Source organism: Microcaecilia unicolor, chromosome 7, assembly GCF_901765095.1.
Source record: "Microcaecilia unicolor chromosome 7, aMicUni1.1, whole genome shotgun sequence".
NCBI classification, from domain to species: Eukaryota; Metazoa; Chordata; class Amphibia; order Gymnophiona; family Siphonopidae; genus Microcaecilia; species Microcaecilia unicolor.
In genome coordinates, this window is record NC_044037.1 from 252,556,306 (window position 1) to 252,578,422 (window position 22,117).

At 48.7% G+C, this 22,117-nt stretch overlaps 1 protein-coding gene across 1 annotated transcript in view; it reads right to left on the minus strand.

Moving 5' to 3' along the window:
• RIF1 (replication timing regulatory factor 1) overlaps window positions 1-22,117 on the minus strand; it is a 270,093-nt gene that overhangs the window by 191,220 nt on the left and 56,756 nt on the right. Inside the window, 5 exon segments of the mRNA XM_030210901.1 lie at window positions 1,653-1,739; window positions 19,834-19,934; window positions 20,411-20,473; window positions 20,633-20,743; window positions 21,262-21,435. Coding sequence (XP_030066761.1) covers window positions 1,653-1,739; window positions 19,834-19,934; window positions 20,411-20,473; window positions 20,633-20,743; window positions 21,262-21,435 — 536 coding nt within the window.

Below are 22,117 nucleotides of genomic sequence, written 5' to 3' on the forward strand. Positions count from 1 at the left end.
CGGGGTCGGGTCCGACAATGGATGGTCCCGGGGGGGGGGGGGGGGGGGGCTGCATGGAAGGAGGCCTCTAGGCAGGTGGAAACCCACTCAATGCATCGCTGCTCCCAGTGTGTCTTGGTCTCTCAGCAGCCATCCCTACCTCTACTCCCGATGTCGATGCTTCCCTCGATGCCAAAGGACCGGACCGAGCCCCAAAACGTTTCTCTCGTTGGGCTTCTCGAGCAAGTTGAGTCCTTTTCGTCATACGAAGGCAAAAGGCACAACGAGCTGGGCTATGATCTAGCCCAAGCACTGTATACACCACGAGTGGTTATCAGTGCCTGAGATGGTCCGGTTGCACAGAATACAGCGTTTGAAGCCACTGTGAGTCTTCTATGACATGGAAGGGAAGACCGCCCTAGCTAAATCAAAATACACGATTATGCTGGGGAAAAAAGAGCACAAAAAAAAGGGAGGCCCGGCCGAGCAGGCCTAAGGACGGCCACAACTAAAAGAAAAGGAAACTTAAGACGCAGGCCAAAAAAATCTAAGAAAAATAAGGGAAAGTTTGGGTATTTTTAAACAAACTGAAAGGAAAAATAAAAAGGCACAAAAAAAACGAAAAAAAAAAAAAAAGCTAAAGGAGGCACTGAAAGGCTCTTCCTGGGCTAACAAGGAACTGCAGAGAAAACTGCCACTCTTCACGTGGAAAAAGAAGAACTGAGGAACGCAGGTGGGAAGGCATTGCGAGCATTTGCGGTCAGACGCGTGACATGCTTCAGAAGGCTCTATCAAATTTTTTTTTTACTATGGATAATGCTGGTTCCCGGGCCGACACGGATCGTTGATCCACTTGTGAGAGAATACTACAGCCTGCTTGTCCTCGGAGAAATAAATGATCCAGGACTGCTGGGCACAGAGTTTACTGCTATAGTATGGAGATAGAAGTTTTTAACCTTTTCAGTTGTGTGTTCATAAAGGTCTATGTCTGTACTGTCAGAGGAAGAGAAAACTGTGTAGAGTTTTGGATAAACTATAAATTTAAATAAATATATATGAATGAAAATTTGACCTGGGGAGGGCAGGTCTGAAGCCTCAAAGAGCTCATCTACTGTTTGGTTCCTTACTTAACATTTTCCTGAGAGCAGTCGAGATGGCCAGGAACCAAGATGGCAGTTTTTCCCCATAGCACCGGTGCTGCCTGCTGCTTTCTGCTCACCGTAGAGAGAGAGAGAAATAGTGGCTGGAGCAGTGCCTGCACCAGCCTTATAGGAAAAGGAGGGCAGCTTCTTCATCTCCATCTACAGGCAGGAAAGCCTAAACACATTGACTGGTCTGGTAAGGACAATAAGAAAGGGGTCTCAAGGGTGTGTTTGGATCAGAGGAGTAAATTACATGTAGTTTCTTTAGCTTACAGAACAGAACTTTTGTAGCCCTACAACTTTGGTGAGTTTTCAAATACACAACTGAGATTAACTATCAAAATTTTCAAAGAGAAGCTATATGGATACAAAAAGTACTCGTGAGCTTTGTTGCTATACAGCTTAATACAAATTGACCCCACACAAGCATGTCAACAGAAAATTTGAAGGCAATGGGCCATGCAATTATATGTGAAAATGATCTACATTAGTATATAATCTTATGAACTTACAACATATTCCACTACTTACATTCAAAAGATCCATGTTGGCAACTTGATATGCTGGTGATCCCAGTACTTTTTGTGGCAATCCTTTAATTGTAGCTTCAAGAAAGTTCTTGGGAGTTTCACGTAGGAGAGATTTTGAAAAAGGAGAGAAGGAATAAAATGTTTTGTTAAATGGGACTGTTTGGTATTGGCAAAAATGCATGATCTGATTCAGCAAAGCAGACCAAAAATTTTCTCAAGCTTAAGATAAGTTGATTTATTAACTTGGCACCTGCTAAAACAGGGGTTGATATCTCTGGTCCTTGACTGCTGAAAGCGAATTTGGTTTTCACAATAGAAAAAAAAAAATGCTTGCATGTATACAAATACATCTAATCTATTTAAGTGTGGATATTCTGAAAACCAAGCCAGCTTGCAGCACTCAAGGACCAAGTTGCCTACCTTTGTATTAATGAACAAATACTTTGCTAGCAGATAACCTTAAAAAAACCCCATTTACTATGTCTTAACTACAGCCCGAGTTTCAAGTTTTTTTTTTTTTCTTCCTATACTGCCCATCGAAATCCTTCTGAGCAGTGTACAAAACATTGGTATCTATAAAAAATTAAAAAACAAAATTAAAAAGGGAAAAAACTTTATTAATAGGAAAGTATAAGAAGAGGGAGGCAAAGCAGCTCTTGTTCTCCCTGAAGGCAACAGTTTAGTCGCACATAGGGTGAACTCCTCCAAGAATACACTAAACAAACATTTCCAGAACTTTCTAGAAAAACATATTTTGTACCTCCCTATACATACATGGCAGGTTCCACAACCCCACTCAGGTTGCTTGCCTAACAATAATGAAGCTAATAAGAACTGCAGAAAGTGAAAAATAAAGGACTGTGTACTGGTAAAACTGCCGTCTTCAGACAGCAGATGTCTCATGTAAGCAACTTTGTCTCCTCTGAAGGCAATCAGCCCACCTGGTCATAAATATGGGATGGAACTTCCCACCTAAGGAAGGTCTTATTTAAAAAATTTTATAGCCCATGCTATCTATAGTTCTAGGCAGGTGACAAAAACATAATGGCTGATAACCGGCAGTAGTAAGCTTTACTTTTTTTTTTTTTTAACACTGACTATTGCCAGCTAAATTATTCCTTGATTTTCAGTAGAGAGCCACATCTGGACACCAGCACTGAATATCGGGGGCTAAATCGAGTGGGGCTGGCCACTGGAGCTTATGCGGGTCCCAGCTGATATTCAGCCAGGGCCCACATAAGAGCTGTGTGGACCCCGGCTGAATACTAGTCAGGACCCGCACAACTAGATTTTACTTTTTAAATGGTCTCGATCCCCTCACAGTCCCCAAAGAGAGCCCCCTCTTTCCTATCCTCTTCCCCCAGCCCTCAAGACTCAAGTCCCTCCTCCCCCTCCTGCAACAGCCTCCCAGCCCCCAATCCTCCTGACCCGGATACGCTCCCCCCTCCCCCGGGGCTACCTAGTGAGGGTGATAGGGACAGGAGCAAAGCCCACTTGCTCCTGCCCCTACTAGGGCCACTAGGACTATCAGGTAGGCCCGGGGGGAGGGGGGGTGGGAAGATGAGAGGTTTGAGTTTCATGAGTTGACATGAAACATGAATTGGGGCCACTTTAAAATCTAGTTATGCGAGTCTCAGCTGATATTCAGTGCCAGGACCTGCACTGCTAGGCTATGAGGGTCCCACAACGAATATTGCTGCCATCTGCATAACTTCTGGCTCCTCCCCAATGCCACCCCTATACCACCTCTGACCTGTCCACTTTTTCTTGGGCAGTCAGAGCAGATATTTAGCGGCACTCCCGGTTTAGTGCTGCTGAATATCGGGGTTAAGCGCCCATAGACAATTGCCCACTTAAATCGCTTTGAACATCGGGGGGGTGGAGAGAGATAATAAAACCAAAAGACAAAACAAAAACAAAATTTACAAAAAGAAATTTATAAGATCAAGAGAAACGATGTTGACTAAATTCAACATGTCAAATTCAGAACAGAACCCATGAAATTTGGTACTGAATGTTTTCTCAAATAAATGTTTTCAATTGTTTACAAAACTAAAGTGTGCAGGTTCAGTAGAACTGTATTTCAGAACAGTGGACTTAAAGATATAAAAAAAAAATTGATGAATATTCTACCAACCTGACTTGATGAAAAGAAGGTATGTTTAGCAAAGACCTAGAAGGATGATAAATTCTAAGAGAGGTAGCCACCAATAAGGAGCATCACTCAAAGCTTTGTGAATTAAGGTCATAACTTTAAATTGACTACATCAAAAAAAAAACCCAAAAAACAGGGAGCCAATGAAGCTATCACAAATCTGGTGAAATATGGTTCTCTCAATAAACCTGATATCAAACGTGGTGCACCATTCTGAGCTACTTGTAATGTTCTTGGTAACGAAAAGAAAAAAAAAATTGGGTACAGCCATACAGTACAGTAGTATAGTTGTGGCATCACAACCATTTCTATGGAATATGCAGTCATGCTCGATTATTGCTAATAAAAAAAAAAAACAGACCTTAGAAGGGAAATCAGAAGTCAGTCGAGCAAGACTGCTGGACTGCTTCCCTAAAGCTTTAGCCATATATTTATTTTGGTGTCTGGTTTATTCTTTCCTCTCACACAGACCCAGGCTCCGAGACACAAGAGCCGAGGATACACATATTGGGTACCCGGACCACAACAGCATTCTCACAGATGTTCCCCACTGCAGACAGAGCTCAAGAGGCAGACAGAGCACTGAAATCTCAATGCATGGATAAGATAATAAAATGCATGGAAGGAAAAATTATGTCTTTCCTGATAACTTTATTTCCTTTAGTAACAGGAGACGAATCCAAAGACTTGTGGGTTATGACCATCTACCAGCAAATGGAGATAGAGAGTACAAAACTAACTGCCACATAACAGAATGGTCCTTAAAGCAGAAGGAATAAGGCAAACATTGCTCCCTCCTCATAGAAACGAGGCATAAACCTGTCAACCAGCAGAACCTATGCACATGCAACCATAGCAAGAAACCTAAAGCAGAGAAACAGACTGAACTGATAGTCAACCTCTGGGACTCTGAATCTGTCTGTGGTGACTAAAGGAAAGAAAATCAGATAAGAATTTGTCCTTCCTTGTCATCAGCAGCAGACAAATCCATAGACTTCCTGGATGTAGCAAAGCAGTCAGTATGCAGAGTGGGAACAATACACAGCTGCAGAAAGAAATCAATGCCTCGAAGGATGTCTCAGACCTAGCCGAAACCATCAACTGGACAAGGTAACGTGTCACAAGGACCACTTAAGGGACCTTCATAGAAAAGAATGAAGAGAAGAGACGCGCCCAGAGGACATATGCTCAAACAATAGGCGCCTGACTCCAGTGAGCTATAGCTGCACATAAGGTAAAATTATGTATAATCATACCTGATAATTTTCTTTCCATTAATCATAGCTGATCAATCCATAGACTGGTGGGTTGTGTCCATCTACCAGCAGGTGGAGATAGAGAGCAAACTTTTGCCTCCCTATATGTGGTCATGTGCTGCCGGAAACTCCTCAGTATGTCGATATCAAAGCTCCATCCGCAGGACTCAGCACTTAGAGAATTACACCCACGAAGGGACACTCTGCCCAGCTCACCACCGCCGAAACGGGGGAGGGGAATTAACCCAGCTCATCCCCACACAAGTGGGGGAGGGGAATCCGTCCAGCTCATCCCCGCGGAGCGGGGGAGGGACACCACACCCGCCGATGCGGGGGGATCTGGCTTATCCTGCAACCGCAACCGCGGGAGGAGCTGACTGACCCTAACACCGCCGAAGCGGGAGGGGTACAAAGCTGCCCTACAGCCGCACGAAGCGGGAGGGAGTGCCGGCAGAATTTTAAGTCTCAATCCAGCCCCGTAAAACGGAGGGGAGAGGAATGCAGCAGCTCACTGTAACACAAACTCGTCTTAACTCTTGAAGAATCCAAGTGAAAAAACTTGAACACGAAGTCTTTCTGAAGTAACTGAAGACTAAACTTGAACCTGAAATGCAACCAGAATAAAAACAGTACAGATATCTGGGAGGGGCTATGGATTGATCAGCTATGATTAATGGAAAGAAAATTATCAGGTATGATTATACATAATTTTACCTTCCATATCATCAAGCTGATCAATCCATAGACTGGTGGGATGTACCGAAGCAGTACTCACCCAGGGCGGGACATTGAAATCCCTGACCTCAACACTGAAGCTCCAAACCAGGCCTCCGCCCGTGCAGCCACAGTCAAACGGTAATGCTTGGAGAATGTATGAGCCGAAGCCCAAGTTGCCGCCTTGCATATCTCTTCCAAGGAGACGGATCCGGCCTCTGCCATCGAGGCCGCCTGAGCTCTCGTGGAGTGAGCCTTCAGCTGGATAGGCGGCACCTTCCCCGCGGCCACATAAGCCGCTGCAATGGCTTCCTTGACCCATCTTGCCACTGTAGGCTTAGCAGCCTGCAGACCCTTACGAGGACCTGCAAACAGGACAAACAGATGATCCGATTTCCGGAAATCATTGGTCACTTCCAAGTATCTGATGATGACTCGTCTCACATCCAGATATTTAAGAGCAGAGTACTCCTCTGGGTAGTCCTCCCTACGAAAGGAAGGGAGACAGAGCTGCTGATTCACATGGAAGCGAGAAACAATCTTGGGCAGGAAGGAAGGCACTGTGCGAATAGTCACTCCTGCCTCAGTGAACTGCAGAAAAGGCTCTCGACATGAGAGCGCCTGGAGCTCGGAAACTCTTCTGGCTGAAGTGATAGCCACCAAAAAGACTGCTTTCAACGTCAGGTCTTTCAGAGATGCCCTCGACAAGGGTTCAAAAGGCGGCTTCTGCAATGCTCTTAGTACCAGGTTGAGATTCCACGCAGGCACCACTGAGTGCAGAGGAGGGCGCAGGTGATTAACTCCCTTGAGAAAGCGCACCACATCTGGCTGCGAAGCCAGGGAAGCACCCTTCAGGCGGCCCCTGAAGCAAGCCAGAGCCGCTACCTGGACTTTAAGGGAACTGAGCGACAGACCTTTCTCCAGACCTTCTTGCAGGAACGCCAACACTGAAGCAATTGGAGCAGTGAAGGGAGAAAGTGAGCCTGCTTCACACCACGCTGCAAAGATACGCCAAACCCTGGCGTAAGCAGTAGAAGTAGAGCGCTTCCTCGCTCTCAGCATAGTGGCGATGACCTTGTCTGAGAAGCCCTTCTTCCTCAGACGCTGCCGCTCAATAGCCAGGCCGTAAGACCAAAGGGGGAGGGATCCTCCATCACCACGGGACCCTGATGTAACAGGCCCTGCTCCACTGGCAGCCGCAGAGGATCGTCGACTGAGAGCCTGATCAAGTCCGCATACCAGGGGCGCCTGGGCCAATCCGGACCCACCAGGATTACCCTGCCGGGATGCTTTGCCACCCGGTCTAGCACCCTGCCCAACATGGGCCAGGGCGGGAACACATAGAGAAGCTTTTGTGTCGGCCACTGTTGGAGAAGAGCATCTACTCCCAGGGATCGAGGGTCCCGTCCTCTGCTGAAAAAGTGCGGCACTTGGCAATTGGCCGATGACGCCATCAGATCTAGGCTCGGCTGGCCCCAGCGCTTCGTGATGTCCAAGAACGCCTGAGCAGATAGCTGCCACTCTCCGGGCTCCAAGATATGGCGACTGAGAAAGTCCGCCTTGACATTCATGACTCCGGCAATGTGGGCCGCTAAAAGCTGCTCCAGGTTCGCTTCCGCCCACTGGCAAAGATTCATAGCCTCCTTGGCTAGAGGGGCGCTCTTGGTACCTCCCTGGCGGTTGACATAGGCCACAGCCGTGGCATTGTCCGACAGGACCCGTACAGGCTTCAACACCAGTACCGGGATGAACTCCAAAAGCGCCAACCGAATGGCTCTGAGTTCCAGGAGGTTGATAGACCACTTTGCCTCTGCAGGAGACCAGAGCCCCTGCGCTGTCCTTCCCAAGCAGTGGGCTCCCCAGCCCGACAACGAGGCGTCCGTCGTGACGACAATCCACTCTGGGGTCACCAGAGGCATTCCCGCAGACAACTTGTCTGTCTGCATCCACCAGCTCAGCGCCTTGCGCACTGCTGGGTCCAAGGGAAGGCGCACAGCATAATCCTCCGACATCGGAGTCCAGCGCTGCAGCAAAGAGTGTTGAAGTGGTCTCATATGAGCCCTGGCCCAGGGCACAACTTCCATCGTGGCCGTCATAGAGCCCAACAGCTGCACATAGTCCCAAGCCCGAAGGGGAGAGGCTACTAGGAACTGGTCCACCTGAGCCTGAAGTTTGACAATCCGATTGTCTGGCAGGAACACTCTGCCCACTTGGGTGTCGAATCGAACTCCCAGGTACTCCAGGGACTGAGTCGGGCGCAGCTGGCTCTTCTCCCAGTTGATGATCCATCCCAGGGAGCTCAAAAGAGCAACTACCCGGTCCACAGCTTTGCCGCACTCTGCATAAGAGGGGGCTCGGATCAACCAGTCGTCCAGATAAGGATGGACTTGTACCCCTTCCTTTCGTAGGAAGGCCGCGATGACCACCATTACTTTGGAAAAGGTCCGCGGAGCAGTAGCCAACCCGAAAGGGAGGGCTCTGAACTGGAAGTGTCGTCCCAGGACTGCAAAACGCAGAAAGCGTTGATGAGGAGGCCAGATGGGAATATGCAGGTACGCTTCCTTGATGTCCAAGGATGCCAGGAACTCTCCTGCCTTCACTGCCGCTATAACAGAGCGGAGAGTCTCCATGCGAAAGTGCCGCACTTTCAAGGCCCGATTGACCCCTTTGAGGTCGAGGATAGGCCGGACAGAACCTCCTTTCTTTGGTACCACAAAGTAAATGGAGTAACGTCCCTTGCCAAGCTGACTTTCTGGCACCGGAACGACCGCGCCCAGGCGGATCAGATTGTCCAAGGTCTGCTGCACTGCCACAGCTTTGACCGGAGACTTGCAGGGAGAGAGTACAAACCCGTCTTTTAAGGGTCGGCAGAACTCTAGTTTGTAGCCGTCTCTGATGACTTCCAGCACCCACGTGTCTGAAGTTATTGTGGTCCACTCACCCAGAAACGAGGACAGCCGTCCTCCAATCTGCACTGGGGCGTGGACCAAGACCCCGTCATTGGGTACGAGACCCTGGGGGAGGACCGGAGGGAGCACCTCCGGGACGGCGGTCTCTGCGAAAGGAATGCTGCTTGGGGGAGAAATTCCTCTTGAAGGAAGAGGGGGCAGAGGAACCCGACTTGCCCGGGCGGTACCGACGGGCTTCCTGCAACCGTCCTCTGGAGGTACCGGGACGAGTACTAGCCCGAGCCCTGACCTCTGGTAATTTCTTGCCCTTAGACGTGCCGAGATCGGTCACGATTTTGTCCAGCTCGACCCCAAAGAGCAGCTTGCCTTTAAAAGGCAACCTAGCCAGGCGGGATTTAGAGGCGTGGTCAGCAGACCAATGTTTCAGCCAAAGCCACCGCCGCGCAGAGATTGTCTGAGCCATGCCTTTAGCTGAGGCTCTCAAGACATCATACAGCAAGTCTGCCAAATAGGCTAAGCCCGATTCCAGGGCCGGCCAATCAGCCCTCAAGGAATGATCCGAGGGGGAAGCCCGCTGCACCATAGTCCGGCACGCCCTGGCCACATAGGAGCCGCAAACTGAGGCCTGCAAACTTAAAGCAGCCGCCTCAAAGGACGACCTTAAGGCCGCCTCCAATCTTCTGTCTTGGGCGTCCTTTAGGGCCGTGCCACCTTCCACCGGCAACGCCGTTTTCTTAGTCACCGCAGTGATTAAAGAATCCACGGTAGGCCACAGATAGGCCTCACGTTCACTCACAGCCAAAGGATAGAGGCGGGACATAGCCCTAGCCACTTTAAGGCTCGCTTCTGGGACATCCCATTGAGCCGAAATTAAGGTGTGCATGGTATCATGCACGTGGAAGGTTCTAGGCGGGCGCTTCGTCCCCAGCATAATGGCAGAGCCAACAGGGACTGAGGGAGAGACGTCCTCCGGAGAGGAAATCTTCAAAGTGTCCATGGCCTGTAACAACAGGTTGGGCAAATCCTCTGGGCTAAAAAGCCGCGCTGCAGAGGGGTCATCCGCTCCATCCGAGCGGGGATCCGTCTCCTCCAAGGAATCCGCAAAGGACCGTTGGGAGACCTCAGACACGCTGCCCTCATCTACATCGGAGGAGACAAATTCCTCCAAGGCCTGGGAATCAACCCGAGGGCGTTTACCTCTGGGAACCTCAACCTCTTTACCAGACGAGGGAGCAGGGGCAGCGTTGTGCATGAGGAAGGCCTGATGCAGCAGCAAAACAAACTCGGGGGAGAAACCCCCCAGACTGTGCACTTCCGCAGCCTGGGCAACAGCCCTAGACGCACCCTCAACCGGCGCTCACAAAAGCGGGGGAGAGACATGCTGCGCATCCAAAATGGCGTCCGGCGCGAAACTCCGAGAAGGAGCCGCGCGGGAAGAACGGCTCTTAACTTTAGCCGCTTCTGTGCCGTCGCCCAAATTAAGGGCGTTCATGGCATTAATGTCTCCAACCTCAAGGGCGGCCCAAGAAGAAGCCGTCCGAGCCGCGTGGCCGGCCAAGATGGCGGAGGCGAGGAGCGGGGGATGGGCGTTTATGGCGGGAAAAACCGCCACGCCGGAGGAAGGACCGGGACATTCATCGGTCACGAAACTGTCACCCAACAAGGGCGAATCAGGCTTTAAGACCCCCGCATCCCCTCTAGAAGCGCTCAAGCGACCCGGGGAGCGACCCTTTGCGCCCTCGCCCTCCGACGCCATATGCCACGAGGAGAAGAATCGGGGAACCCCCTGCCCGCTATAAAAAGGTAAAAATTACCTGCTGTCCGCTCCGAGTTGTAACGAACTGGTGTCCCAGTGAGTAGCTGCAATAGACGCTTAAATAAACGTCGAAATAAACGCCTTTAAGGACGTTCAAAATTTTTTTTTTTTTTAACGGAGCCAGCGGGAGGGGGGAGAAAAGGAGGGACCTGGCACCACCAGGTTTGCACTTGCTCAAAAGAGCCCTCAACCCCAGGCACTCAACAAAACCTAAAAATTAGGCTTGGAGGCCTAGCCAGAGCTGCTGCTGTGTGTGACCACCACCTGCTGAGATAGAGAACATACTGAGGAGTTTCCGGCAGCACATGACCACATATAGGGAGGCAAAAGTTTGCTCTCTATCTCCACCTGCTGGTAGATGGACACAACCCACCAGTCTATGGATTGATCAGCTTGATGATATGGAAGGTTGTATTGGCCAGACTGGGGCCCACCAGTAGCAGGAAAGGAGACCATACCCAGACATCCATTGGTGGCATGAATGTACGACCACAGCTGCCGCAATATAAAGCAGCAGATGTAAACTTCCTGCGATGATTTTCTTTCCAAAGAATGAAGGAAACAAAAGTTGAGTAATGGAAAAGGAAGTGTGGATACCAACAAAGGCAACAATGGCGGGATAGTGCCGTCTCGAATAAGGGATCTGGAAAGAACACTGTCAGGATTAAATTAGCAATGGAACCAAGCAAAAAAATGACAAGCTGGAGCCACGCTAATCATGCAGAGGTGGAGCCAGTTCGAGCATGAAGGCACACAGAAGAACTCCAATGGAAGACGGAGTATCCTGTTGCATGATCCAGCTAAAGCCCATGGATAGGGTGAGACTGTGCTCCAGGCTTGGAGCCAAGCAGAACCCTATATAGGCCAGTGGTTCCCAAAACCTGGTCCTTAAGGCACCCCAGCCAGACAGGTTTTTGGGATATCCACAATGAATATTCATGAGAGATATTTGCATGTACTGCCTACACTGCATAAAGATCTCTCTACCGTCCTATGTGGCAGAGTTCAGTTTGGTACTCACACTCTACCTATTGGGAGATGGACATAACCCACAAGTCTCTGGATTTGTCTGCTGCTGCTAAGAAGGAATTTTTTTTTCCTTTAGTCAGAAAGGATCAGTTCAGACTAATGGGTTATGCCCATTGAACAGGAGGAGATAGAGAGTACCATTGAGTTGTGCTTTATATAGTTCTGTACAGCCAGCATTCTCTAGCTAAGCACTGACAGTGCAAATGATATACAGAAAAACTCTTAACTTCTATAATAATAATAGAATGAATAGAATAAAATAAAGGAAATGCATACTTGTGACTTGGATCCAACCAAAACTATGTACAGAAACACAAGCAGCAAGAAGGAAGGGTTCTAGACTGATCCTTTGAGACTAAAGAAAAGAAAATTATCAGGTAAACCTTAATTTTTCCTTCCATTATGTCAAAGGATCAGTCTAGACTAATAGGATACAGAAAGCAATCCTGAATTAGGGCAGGGATGAGATACCGCAGCCAAGATTATATTGTCTCCGAATTCCCTACTTTAGCCCTCAAATCCAAACGATAATGCTTAGAGGTGTGAGTAGAGGCCCGCATAGCTGAACAACAGATCTCTTCCAACGAGATCGCCTAAGCCTCTGAAAAATATGTAAACGAGCTGACTTGCCCGTTAACAGATAAGTTGCAGAAAGAGCATCCTTCAACCATCTAGCTACTGTTGCTTTTGCCTGTAAATCTTTCCTAGGGTCTGAGAAGAGGACAAAGAGATGGTCAGAACACTGAAAATCATTGGTAGGATTTCAGGTATCTCAAGAGAGCCCGTTTGACACCCCCACAAAATCAAAGAACAGTCTGATCCACAATCCTCTTTCAAGAAGCATGGTAGAAACACAGTCTTATTGGGGTGAAAAGAAGAAACCACCTTCGGATGAAAAGAAGGTACTGTGCAGACAGAAATATGTACCTTTAAAAACCTCAGAAAAGGATCCCTACAAGACAAAGCTTGGAGTTCTGAAATTCTCCTACCCAAGGATAATGCTACCAGAAACAGTGGGGCCAATACTCAGATCACAAGAGGGAGCCCAGCTAACTCCTGCGGTCAGCAGTCAGCCCAGATATTCAATGCAGGGCCGTTTCCAGTTTATTTTTGGCCAGATTAAACTTAATATATAACAATCTTTCTCCAGAGACATCAATATAATAATTATTAAACTTTATTAATATCAATGTTAAACATGAGCCCACCAATTATCCCTCCAATCACTCACATACAACACGCCCAATGTACTCAAATCAAAATTCTTTCGTATCCTGCTCCCTGAAGAACTGTGCTTTTACATTGTATATGTAAAAAGCACAGTTCTTCAGGGAGCAGGATACGAAGGAATTTTGATTTGAATACATTGGGCGTGTTGAGAGTATGTGAGTGTGAGCGATTGGTGGGCTCATGTTTAACATTGATATTTAATAAAGTTTAATAATTATATTGATGTCTCTGGAGAAAGATTGTTATATAGTATACTAGTAAAAAAAGGCCCGTTTCGGTGAGAAATGAAACTGGTGCTAGCAAGGTTTTCCTTTGAGTATTTATGTTTGACAGAGTGTGTTTGACAGTGACTGTGTGTGAGAGAGAAAGTGAATGTGAGAGTGTATGTGTGTGAGTGAGAGAGAGAGAGAGATAGACTGTGACAGTGTGTGTGTGTGGGAGAGAAAAAGACAGAATGTCGATTGTGTGTGTGTGTGTCACAGAGAGACATAGTGTGGCTGTGTGTGAGAGAGTTTTGCAGTGTGTGTGAGATACCGACAGAGAGTGTGTGTGTCAGAGAATGTTGAAGTTTGTGTGCGTGTGTGACTGACATTGTGTGTGTGTGTGCGCAACAGAGGGGTAGGCGCGGGCTTGACATGCACGGAGGGGGATCTGCAGACTTGGAGGGGGGAGTGGGGGAGTGTGAGAGATGGAGTGTGTGTTTAACACCGTAGGGTGTGTGTGTGTAAAATATGCCTTAACAATGTTCAGCCAAATACATTTTCAAGCATCCTGTATCTGGTCTGCAGCACTTTAAAAAGGTAAAATTATGTATCATACCTGATAATTTTCTTTCCATTAATCATAGCTGATCAATCCATAGACTGGTGGGTTGTGTCCATCTACCAGCAGGTGGAGATAGAGAGCAAACTTTTGCCTCCCTATATGTGGTCATGTGCTGCCGGAAACTCCTCAGTATGTCGATATCAAAGCTCCATCCGCAGGACTCAGCACTTAGAGAATTACACCCACGAAGGGACACTCTGCCCAGCTCACCACCGCCGAAACGGGGGAGGGGAATTAACCCAGCTCATCCCCACACAAGTGGGGGAGGAGAATCCGTCCAGCTCATCCCCGCGGAGCGGGGGAGGGACACCACACCCGCCGATGCGGGGGGATCTGGCTTATTCTGCAACCGCGGAAGGGGTACAAAGCTGCCCTACAGCCGCACGAAGCGGGAGGGAGTACCGGCAGAATTTAAATCTCAATCCAGCCCCGTAAAACGGAGGGGAGAGGAATGCAGCAGCTCACTGTAACACAAACTCGTCTCAACTCTTGAAGAATCCAAGTGAAAGAAGAACTTGAACACGAAGTCCTCCTGAAGTAACTGAAGGCTAAACTTGAACCTAAAATTCAACCAGAATATAAACAGTACAGATATCTGGGAGGGGCTATGGATTGATCAGCTATGATTAATGGAAAGAAAATTATCAGGTATGATACATAATTTTACCTTCCATATCATCAAGCTGATCAATCCATAGACTGGTGGGATGTACCGAAGCAGTACTCACCCAGGGCGGGACATAGAAATCCCTGACCGCAACACTGAAGCTCCAAACCGGGCCTCCGCCCGAGCAGCCACAGTCAAGCGGTAATGCCTGGCAAAGGTATGGGCCGAAGCCCAAGTTGCCGCCTTGCAAATCTCTTCCAAGGAGACGGACCCTAAGCCGCTGCAATGGCTTCCTTGCCCATCTTGCCACTGTAGGCTTAGAAGCCTGCAGACCCTTACGAGGACCTGTAAACAGGACAAACAGATAATCCGATTTCCGGAAATCATTGGTCACTTCCAAGTATCTGATGATGACTCGTCTCACATCCAGAAATTGAGAGCAGAGTATTCCTCTGGGTAGACCTCCCTACGAAAGGAAGGGAGACAGAGCTGCTGAATCACATGGAAGCGAGAAACAATCTTGGGCAGGAAGGAAGGCACTGTGCGAATAGTCACTCCTGCCTCAGTGAACTGCAGAAAAGGCTCTCTACATGAGAGCGCCTGGAGCTCGGAAACTCTTCTGGCTGAAGTGATAGCCACCAAAAAGACTGCTTTCAACGTCAGGTCTTTCAGAGATGCCCTCGACAAGGGTTCAAAAGGCGGCTTCTGCAAGGCTCTTAGCACCAGGTTGAGATTCCACGCAGGCACCACTGAGTGCAGAGGAGGGCGCAGGTGATTAACTCCCTTGAGAAAGCGCACCACATCTGGCTGCGAAGCCAGGGAAGCACCCTTCAGGCGGCCCCTGAAGCAAGCCAGAGCCGCTACCTGAACTTTCAGGGAACTGAGCGACAGGCCTTTGTCCAGACCTTCTTGCAGGAACGCCAACACTGAAGAAATTGGAGCAGTGAAGGGAGAAAGTGAGCCTGCTTCACACCACGCTGCAAAGATACGCCAAACCTTGGCGTAAGCAGTAGAAGTAGAGCGCTTCCTCGCTCTCAGCATAGTGGCGATGACCTTGTCTGAGAAGCCCTTCTTTCTCAGACGCTGCCGCTCAATAGCCAGGCCGTAGACCAAAGGGGGAGGGATCCTCCATCACCACGGGACCCTGATGTAACAGGCCCTGCTCCACTGGCAGCCGCAGAGGATCGCCGACTGAGAGCCTGATCAAGTCCGCATACCAGGGACGTCTGGGCCAATCCGGACCCACCAGGATTACCCCGCCGGGATGCTTTGCCACCCGGTCTAGCACCCTGCCCAACATGGGCCAGGGCGGGAACACATAGAGAAGCTCTTGTGTCGGCCACTGTTGGAGAAGAGCATCTACTCCCAGGGATCGAGGGTCCCGTCCTCTGCTGAAAAAAGCGCGGCACTTGGCAATTGGCCGATGACGCCATCAGATCTAGGCTCGGCTGGCCCCAGCGCTTCGTGATGTCCAAGAACGCCTGAGCAGATAGCTGCCACTCTCCGGGCTCCAAGGTATGGCGACTGAGAAAGTCCGCCTTGACATTCATGACTCCGGCAATGTGGGCCGCTGAAAGCTGCTCCAGGTTCGCGTCCGCCCACTGGCATAGATTCATAGCCTCCTTGGCTAGAGGGGCGCTCTTGGTACCTCCCTGGCGGTTGACATAGGCCACAGCCGTGGCATTGTCCGACAGGACCCGTACAGGCTTCAACACCAGTACCGGGATGAACTCCAACAACACCAACCGAATGGCTCTGAGTTCCAGGAGGTTGATAGACCACTTGCCTCCGCAGGAGACCAGAGCCTCTGCGCTGTCCTTCCCAAGCAGTGGGCTCCCCAGCCCATCAAAGAGGCGTCTGTCGTGACGACAATCCACTCCGGGGTCACCAGAGGCATTCCTGCAGACAACTTGTCTGTCTGCGTCCACCAGCTCAGCGCCTTGCGCACTGCTGGGTCCAAGGGAAGGCGCACAGCATAATCCTCCGACATCGGAGTCCAGCGCAGCAGCAGAGATTGTTGTAGTGGTCTCATATGAGCCCTGGCCCAGGGCACTACTTCCATCGTGGCCGTCATAGAGCCCAACAGCTGCACGTAGTCCCAAGCCCGAATAGGAGAGGCTACTAGGAACTAGTCCACCTGAGCCTGAAGCTTGACAACCCGATTGTCTGGCAGGAACCCTCTGCCCACTTGGGTGTCGAATCGAACTCCCAGATACTCCAGGGACTGAGTCGGGCACAGCTGGCTTTACTCCCAGTTGATGATCCACCCCAGGGAGCTCAAAAGAGCAACCACCCGGTTCACAGCTTTGCCGCACTCTGCATAAGAGGGGGCTTGGATCAACCAGTCGTCCAGATAAGGATGGACTTGAACTCCTTCCTTCCTCAGGAAGGCCGCGATGACCACCATTACTTTGGAGAAGGTCCGCGGAGCAGTAGCCAACCCGAACGGGAGGGCTCTGAGCTGGAAGTGTCGGCCCAGTACTGCAAAACGCAGAAAGCGTTGATGAGGAGGCCAGATGGGAATATGCAAGTACGCTTCCTTGATGTCCAAGGATGCCAGGAACTCTCCTGCCTTCACTGCCGCTATAACAGAGCGGAGGGTCTCCATGCGAAAGTGCCGAACTTTCAAGGCCCAATTGACCCCTTTGAGGTCGAGGATAGGCCGTACAGAACCTCCTTTCTTTGGTATCACAAAGAAAAAGGAGTAACGTCCCTTGCCCAGCTGATTTTCTGGCACCGGAACGACCGCCCCCAGGCGGATCAGATTGTCCAAGGTCTGCTGCACTGCCACAGCTTGACCGGAGACTTGCAGGGAGAGAGTACAATCCCGTCTTTTAAGGGTCGGCAGAACTCTAGCTTGTAGCCGCCTCTGATGACTTTCAGCACCCAAGCGTCTGAAGTTATTGTGGTCCACTCGCCCATAGACGAGGACAGCCGTCCTCCAATCTGCACTGAGGCGTGGACCAAGGCCCCGTCATTGGGTACGAGACCCTGGGGGAGAACCGGAGGGAGCACCTCCGGGACGGCGGTCTCTGCGAAAGGAATGCTGCTTGGGGGAGAAGTTCCTCTTGAAGGAAGAGGGGGCAGAGGAGCCCGACCTGCCCGGGCGGTACCGACGGGCTTCCTGAAACCGTCCTCTGGAGGTACCAGGGCGAGTACTAGCCCGAGCCCTGACCTCTGGTAACTTCTTGCCCTTAGACGTGCCGAGATCGGTCACGATTTTGTCCAGCTCGACCCCAAAGAGCAGCTTGCCTTTAAAAGGCAATCTAGCCAGGCGGGATTTAGAGGCGTGGTCAGCAGACCAATGCTTCAGCCAAAGCCACCGCCGCGCAGAGATTGTCTGAGCCATGCCTTTAGCTGAGGCTCTCAAGACATCATACAGCAAGTCTGCCAAATAGGCTAAGCCCGATTCCAGGGCCGGCCAATCAGCCCTCAAGGAATGATCCGAGGGGGAAGCCCGCTGCACCATAGTCAGGCACGCCCTGGCCACATAGGAGCTGCAAACTGAGGCCTGCAAACTTAAAGCAGCCGCCTCAAAGGACGACCTTAAGGTCGCCTCCAATCTTCTGTCTTGGGCGTCCTTTAGGGCCGTGCCACCTTCCACCGGCAACGCCGTTTTCTTAGTCACCGCAGTGATTAAAGAATCCTCGGTAGGCCACAGAAAGGCCTCACGTTCACTTACAGGCAAAGGATAGAGGCGGGACATAGCCCTAGCCACTTTAAGGCTCGCTTCCGGGACATCCCATTGAGCCGAAATTAAGGTGTGCATGGCATCATGCACGTGGAAGGTTCTAGGCGGGCGTTTCGTCCCCAGCATAATGGCAGAGCCAACAGGGGCTGAGGGAGAGACGTCCTCCGGAGAGGAAATCTTCAAAATGCCCATGGCCTGCACAAACAGGTTGGGCAAATCCTCCGAGCTAAAAAGTCGCGCTGCAGAGGGGTCATCCGCTCCATCCGAGCGGGGATCCGTCTCCTCCAAGGAATCCGCAAAGGACCGTTGGGAGAACTCAGATACGCTGCCCTCATCTACATCAGAGGAGACAGAGTCCTCTAGGGCCTGGAAATCCACCCGAGAGCGTTTGCTTCCGGAGGCCTCAACCCCTTTATCAGACAGGGGGGCAGGGGCAGCGTTTTGCATAAGAAAAGCCTGATGCAGCAGCAAAATGAACTCAGGGGAGAATCCCCCCGAACAGTGCACTTCTGCAGCTTGGGCCACGGCCCTAGCCGCACCCTCAACCGGCGCGCGCAAGAGCGGGGGAGACACGTGCTGCGCATCCAAAATGGCGTCCTGCGCGAAACTCCGAGAAGGAGCCGCGCGGGAAGATCGGCGCTTAACTTTGGCCGCTTTCTTACCATCGCCCGAATCAAGGGCGACCATAGTATTAACGTCTCCCAGCTCAAGGGCGGCCCAAGAAGAAGCCGTCCGAGCAGAGTGGCCGGCCAACATGGAGTGGGCGAGCAGCGGGGGATGGGCGCTTATGGCGGGAAAAACCGCTGCACCAGAGGAAGAACCGGGACACTGACCGGCCTCCAAACTGATGAATCCCCGCTAGACGCACCCACGCAGTCCGGGGAGCGAATCCTCGCACCCTCGCCCTCCGACGCCATAAGCCACGTGGAGACCGAACGGGGAACCCCCTGCCCGCTATAAAAAGGTAAAATTACCTGCTTCTTGCTCCGAGCTGTAACGAACTGGTGTCCCAGTGAGCAGCTGCAATAAACGTTGAAATAAACGCCCTTAAAGACGTCAACATTTTTTTTTTTTTTTTTTTTTTAACGGAGCCAGCGGGAGGGGGGAGAAAAGGAGGAACCTGGCACCACCAGGTTTGCACTTGCTCAAGAAGAGCCCTCAACCCCAGGTACTCAACAAAACCTAAAAATTAGGCTTGGAGACCTAGCCAGAGCTGCTGCTGTGTGTGACCACCACCTACTGAGATAGAGAACATACTGAGGAGTTTCCGGCAGCACATGACCACATATAGGGAGGCAAAAGGATTGCTCTCTATCTCCACCTGCTGGTAGATGGACACAGCCCACCAGTCTATGAATTGATCAGCATGATGATATGGAACCTCCCTTTCTGTCGTGATGAGGTTAAAGACCTCCCTGGAGAGCTGCCATTCTCCCAAGTCGAGAGACACTGCTGAGATAATCCGTTTCTGCATTCAGTATCCCCGCAATATGAGAAGTTGATAACAATGGAATGTTCTGTTCCGCCCACTGAAAAAGAAGCTGAGTCTTCTTGGCCAGAGGCACTGTTCGCCCCCCTCCCCTGTCTGTTGACATAGGAAACTGCTGACATGTTTTCCAAAAATACCCTGACCGGTTTTTGCCCCTAATGAGAGGGGCAAACCTGGCAAGAACATTTCTGATTGCTCTGATCTCTAGCCCACTGATGGACCAAGAGTTATATTTACCAGTACTTTAGATCCAGGACAAAAAACTTTTAAGCCAAATATCAGTAGGAGTATGAGTCGCAGTCAGACAGTAGAAAAATGGAGGAGTTGGAGCCAAAGGTTTGGTGTATTGACTCCACAGCCCTGATTCACTCAAGTGTAGCAGCTTTCTATAACATGCTGAGAGTCTTAAAACGTCAAACAATTTCATCAAGGTAATCTCTGTACTATAAAGAGAAACTTACCAGTGTTTTTTGTACAGGAAGAGCATTTGACATAATTATGTTTTTTAAGGTCCTTAACAGGAGGGTCAACACTTCTGAACCTTGTCTCTCTCGCCTATTACCTAACAGTGAAGAAAAAAAGCCAATTTTATGAACAGTCAGTATTTAAATTTTAATTCACAACATTAGAATGTAGTTGCTTCAGACATGCTAAAACATGGAGGGACTAAAATACAAAATCAGAGATATACTTCAGCAAAACTAAAAATGTAATGAACAAAACAATCTCAGTTGAAAACCATATAACTACAAAACCAATAATTATAAGAGGAAGAAAAAGACCTCAAAAGTCTGGGGCCTATGTTTACTAGGAGCTTAGTAAACAGGGCCCTAATATTGGTAATTTTTAAATCTCATATACCATTATTGATGAGACTCTTATCAGTCTAAAAAACCTCCTCAGTTTGACATGGGTTTTAAATTATAAAAATATACAATTGTTGCTCAAGTTTCAGCTACTGATATTTGACAAATTGAATAAATGGAAGAAAAAAATATAAACTTTTGAAGGTCTGGAAAAAAAATGTTTAACACTTACCAGATTCAACAGCTGCTTTCACAAAAGCAATCACATCCTTCCAAATTATATTTAGCATGGCATCTAAAGGAAGGCAAAAATATCCACCTCTTAACCAAGATTCCAGATATTATTTTTTCAAGATAAAAAGGAAATAGCAAAGTTAACAAGTACATCACACAAACACCAGTATTTTTCTCATGTTCTCTCTGCTCTCATCAAAATCTATACTTAGAATCTTACCCAATGCATCTTTTCCAACTGCAATAAAGCCATCTTGAATTGCATTTAGAATTGTATTTGCATGTTTACAGAAAAAGGATGCACTGCTGATTAGCGGCTGCTGAAGAGGCTCTATAAGAAAAAGACATCTCTTGTAAAACTGGCTTCACTAAGATAAAGCTACTTTAGAACATAAATCTAATTACAAAAAGAAAATATACACAAGATTTTTTTTTTTTAACCAAGTAGTCTTCTAGTCCTTTAGAGACTTTCAGCTCAACTAGAACCCAGACTGGAATCTGGTGCCATGAGCTTTCTTTTGCAACTACCCAGATACTTAACCTCAATTTTATTTCTCCTTCCAACTTATTTCAGTTATGTCACTGATGTGCAGTCCTTGACCTGGGATGTGCATCTGGGCTCATTTGACTGCCCTACAAACATGGTCCTTAAATCTTGCCACTAGGTGTCACTACTGAGCAATGACCAACTCCTTCAAGAGCCATTGAACATTGCTGCTACAGAATCCTTAACCAACATTGGAAGCAAAAGATCGAACCTGGAAACTGAAACCAGATCACCAGTGACAAACTTAGTCTGATCCATAAGTAAAAATTTCCCAGATATGCGGATAAAATGAAATCACCTACCTAAGCTGAGTACAAGTTTGTTTTGCTTCGCAAACGTTAAGACCTCTGGACCCAACAAAAAATGAAGCAACATTTCAATGCCTAAGAGCTGAATGGATGGGATCACTGGTGCTCCAGCTGCACTAGAATTTAAGTTCATACGAGGAGTGGCAGCAGTACTGAAAGGGAAAGAACCTACGGAAAAAAATGAAAACATCTTTGTGAATATCTAGTGTTTTCTATTAATTGAAACTCCCCTTTAAACCCTCAAAATTACAGTTTCTAGGAAAAGTAAAATAGTACAAATTCTAGTTTTAGAACAACTCTTCCTGAAATATAAAGTTTGCTGGACAAAGAAAAAAAAGTTAATTAGCAATATGTGGAGTTGAACGGGTAGATTTGAAGCATCTGTTCACACTTTCCAAAAATACTAGGACTAAGGGGCATGTGATGAAGCTACAATGTAGTAAATTTAAAACAAATCGGAGAAAATTTTTCTTCACTCAACGTGTAATTAAACGCTGGAATTTGTTGCCAGAGAATGTGGTAAAGGTGGTTAGCTTAATGGAGTTTAAAAAAGGTTTGGACAGCTTCCTAAAGGAAAAGTCCATAGACCATTATTAAATGGACTTGGGGAAAATCCACTATTTCTGGGATAAGCAATATAAAATGTTTTGTACTTTTTTGGGATCTTGCCAGGTATTTGTGATCTGGATTGGCCACTGTTGGAAACAGGATGCTGGGCTTGATGGACCTTTGGTCTTTCCCAGTATGGCAATACTTATGTACTTATGTATTTGCAAGCAGTCAGTTGGACTGACCATTCAGATGGCTCTCACCTAGACCTTTACCTACAAAGGTATTAAAAAAAAAGGTA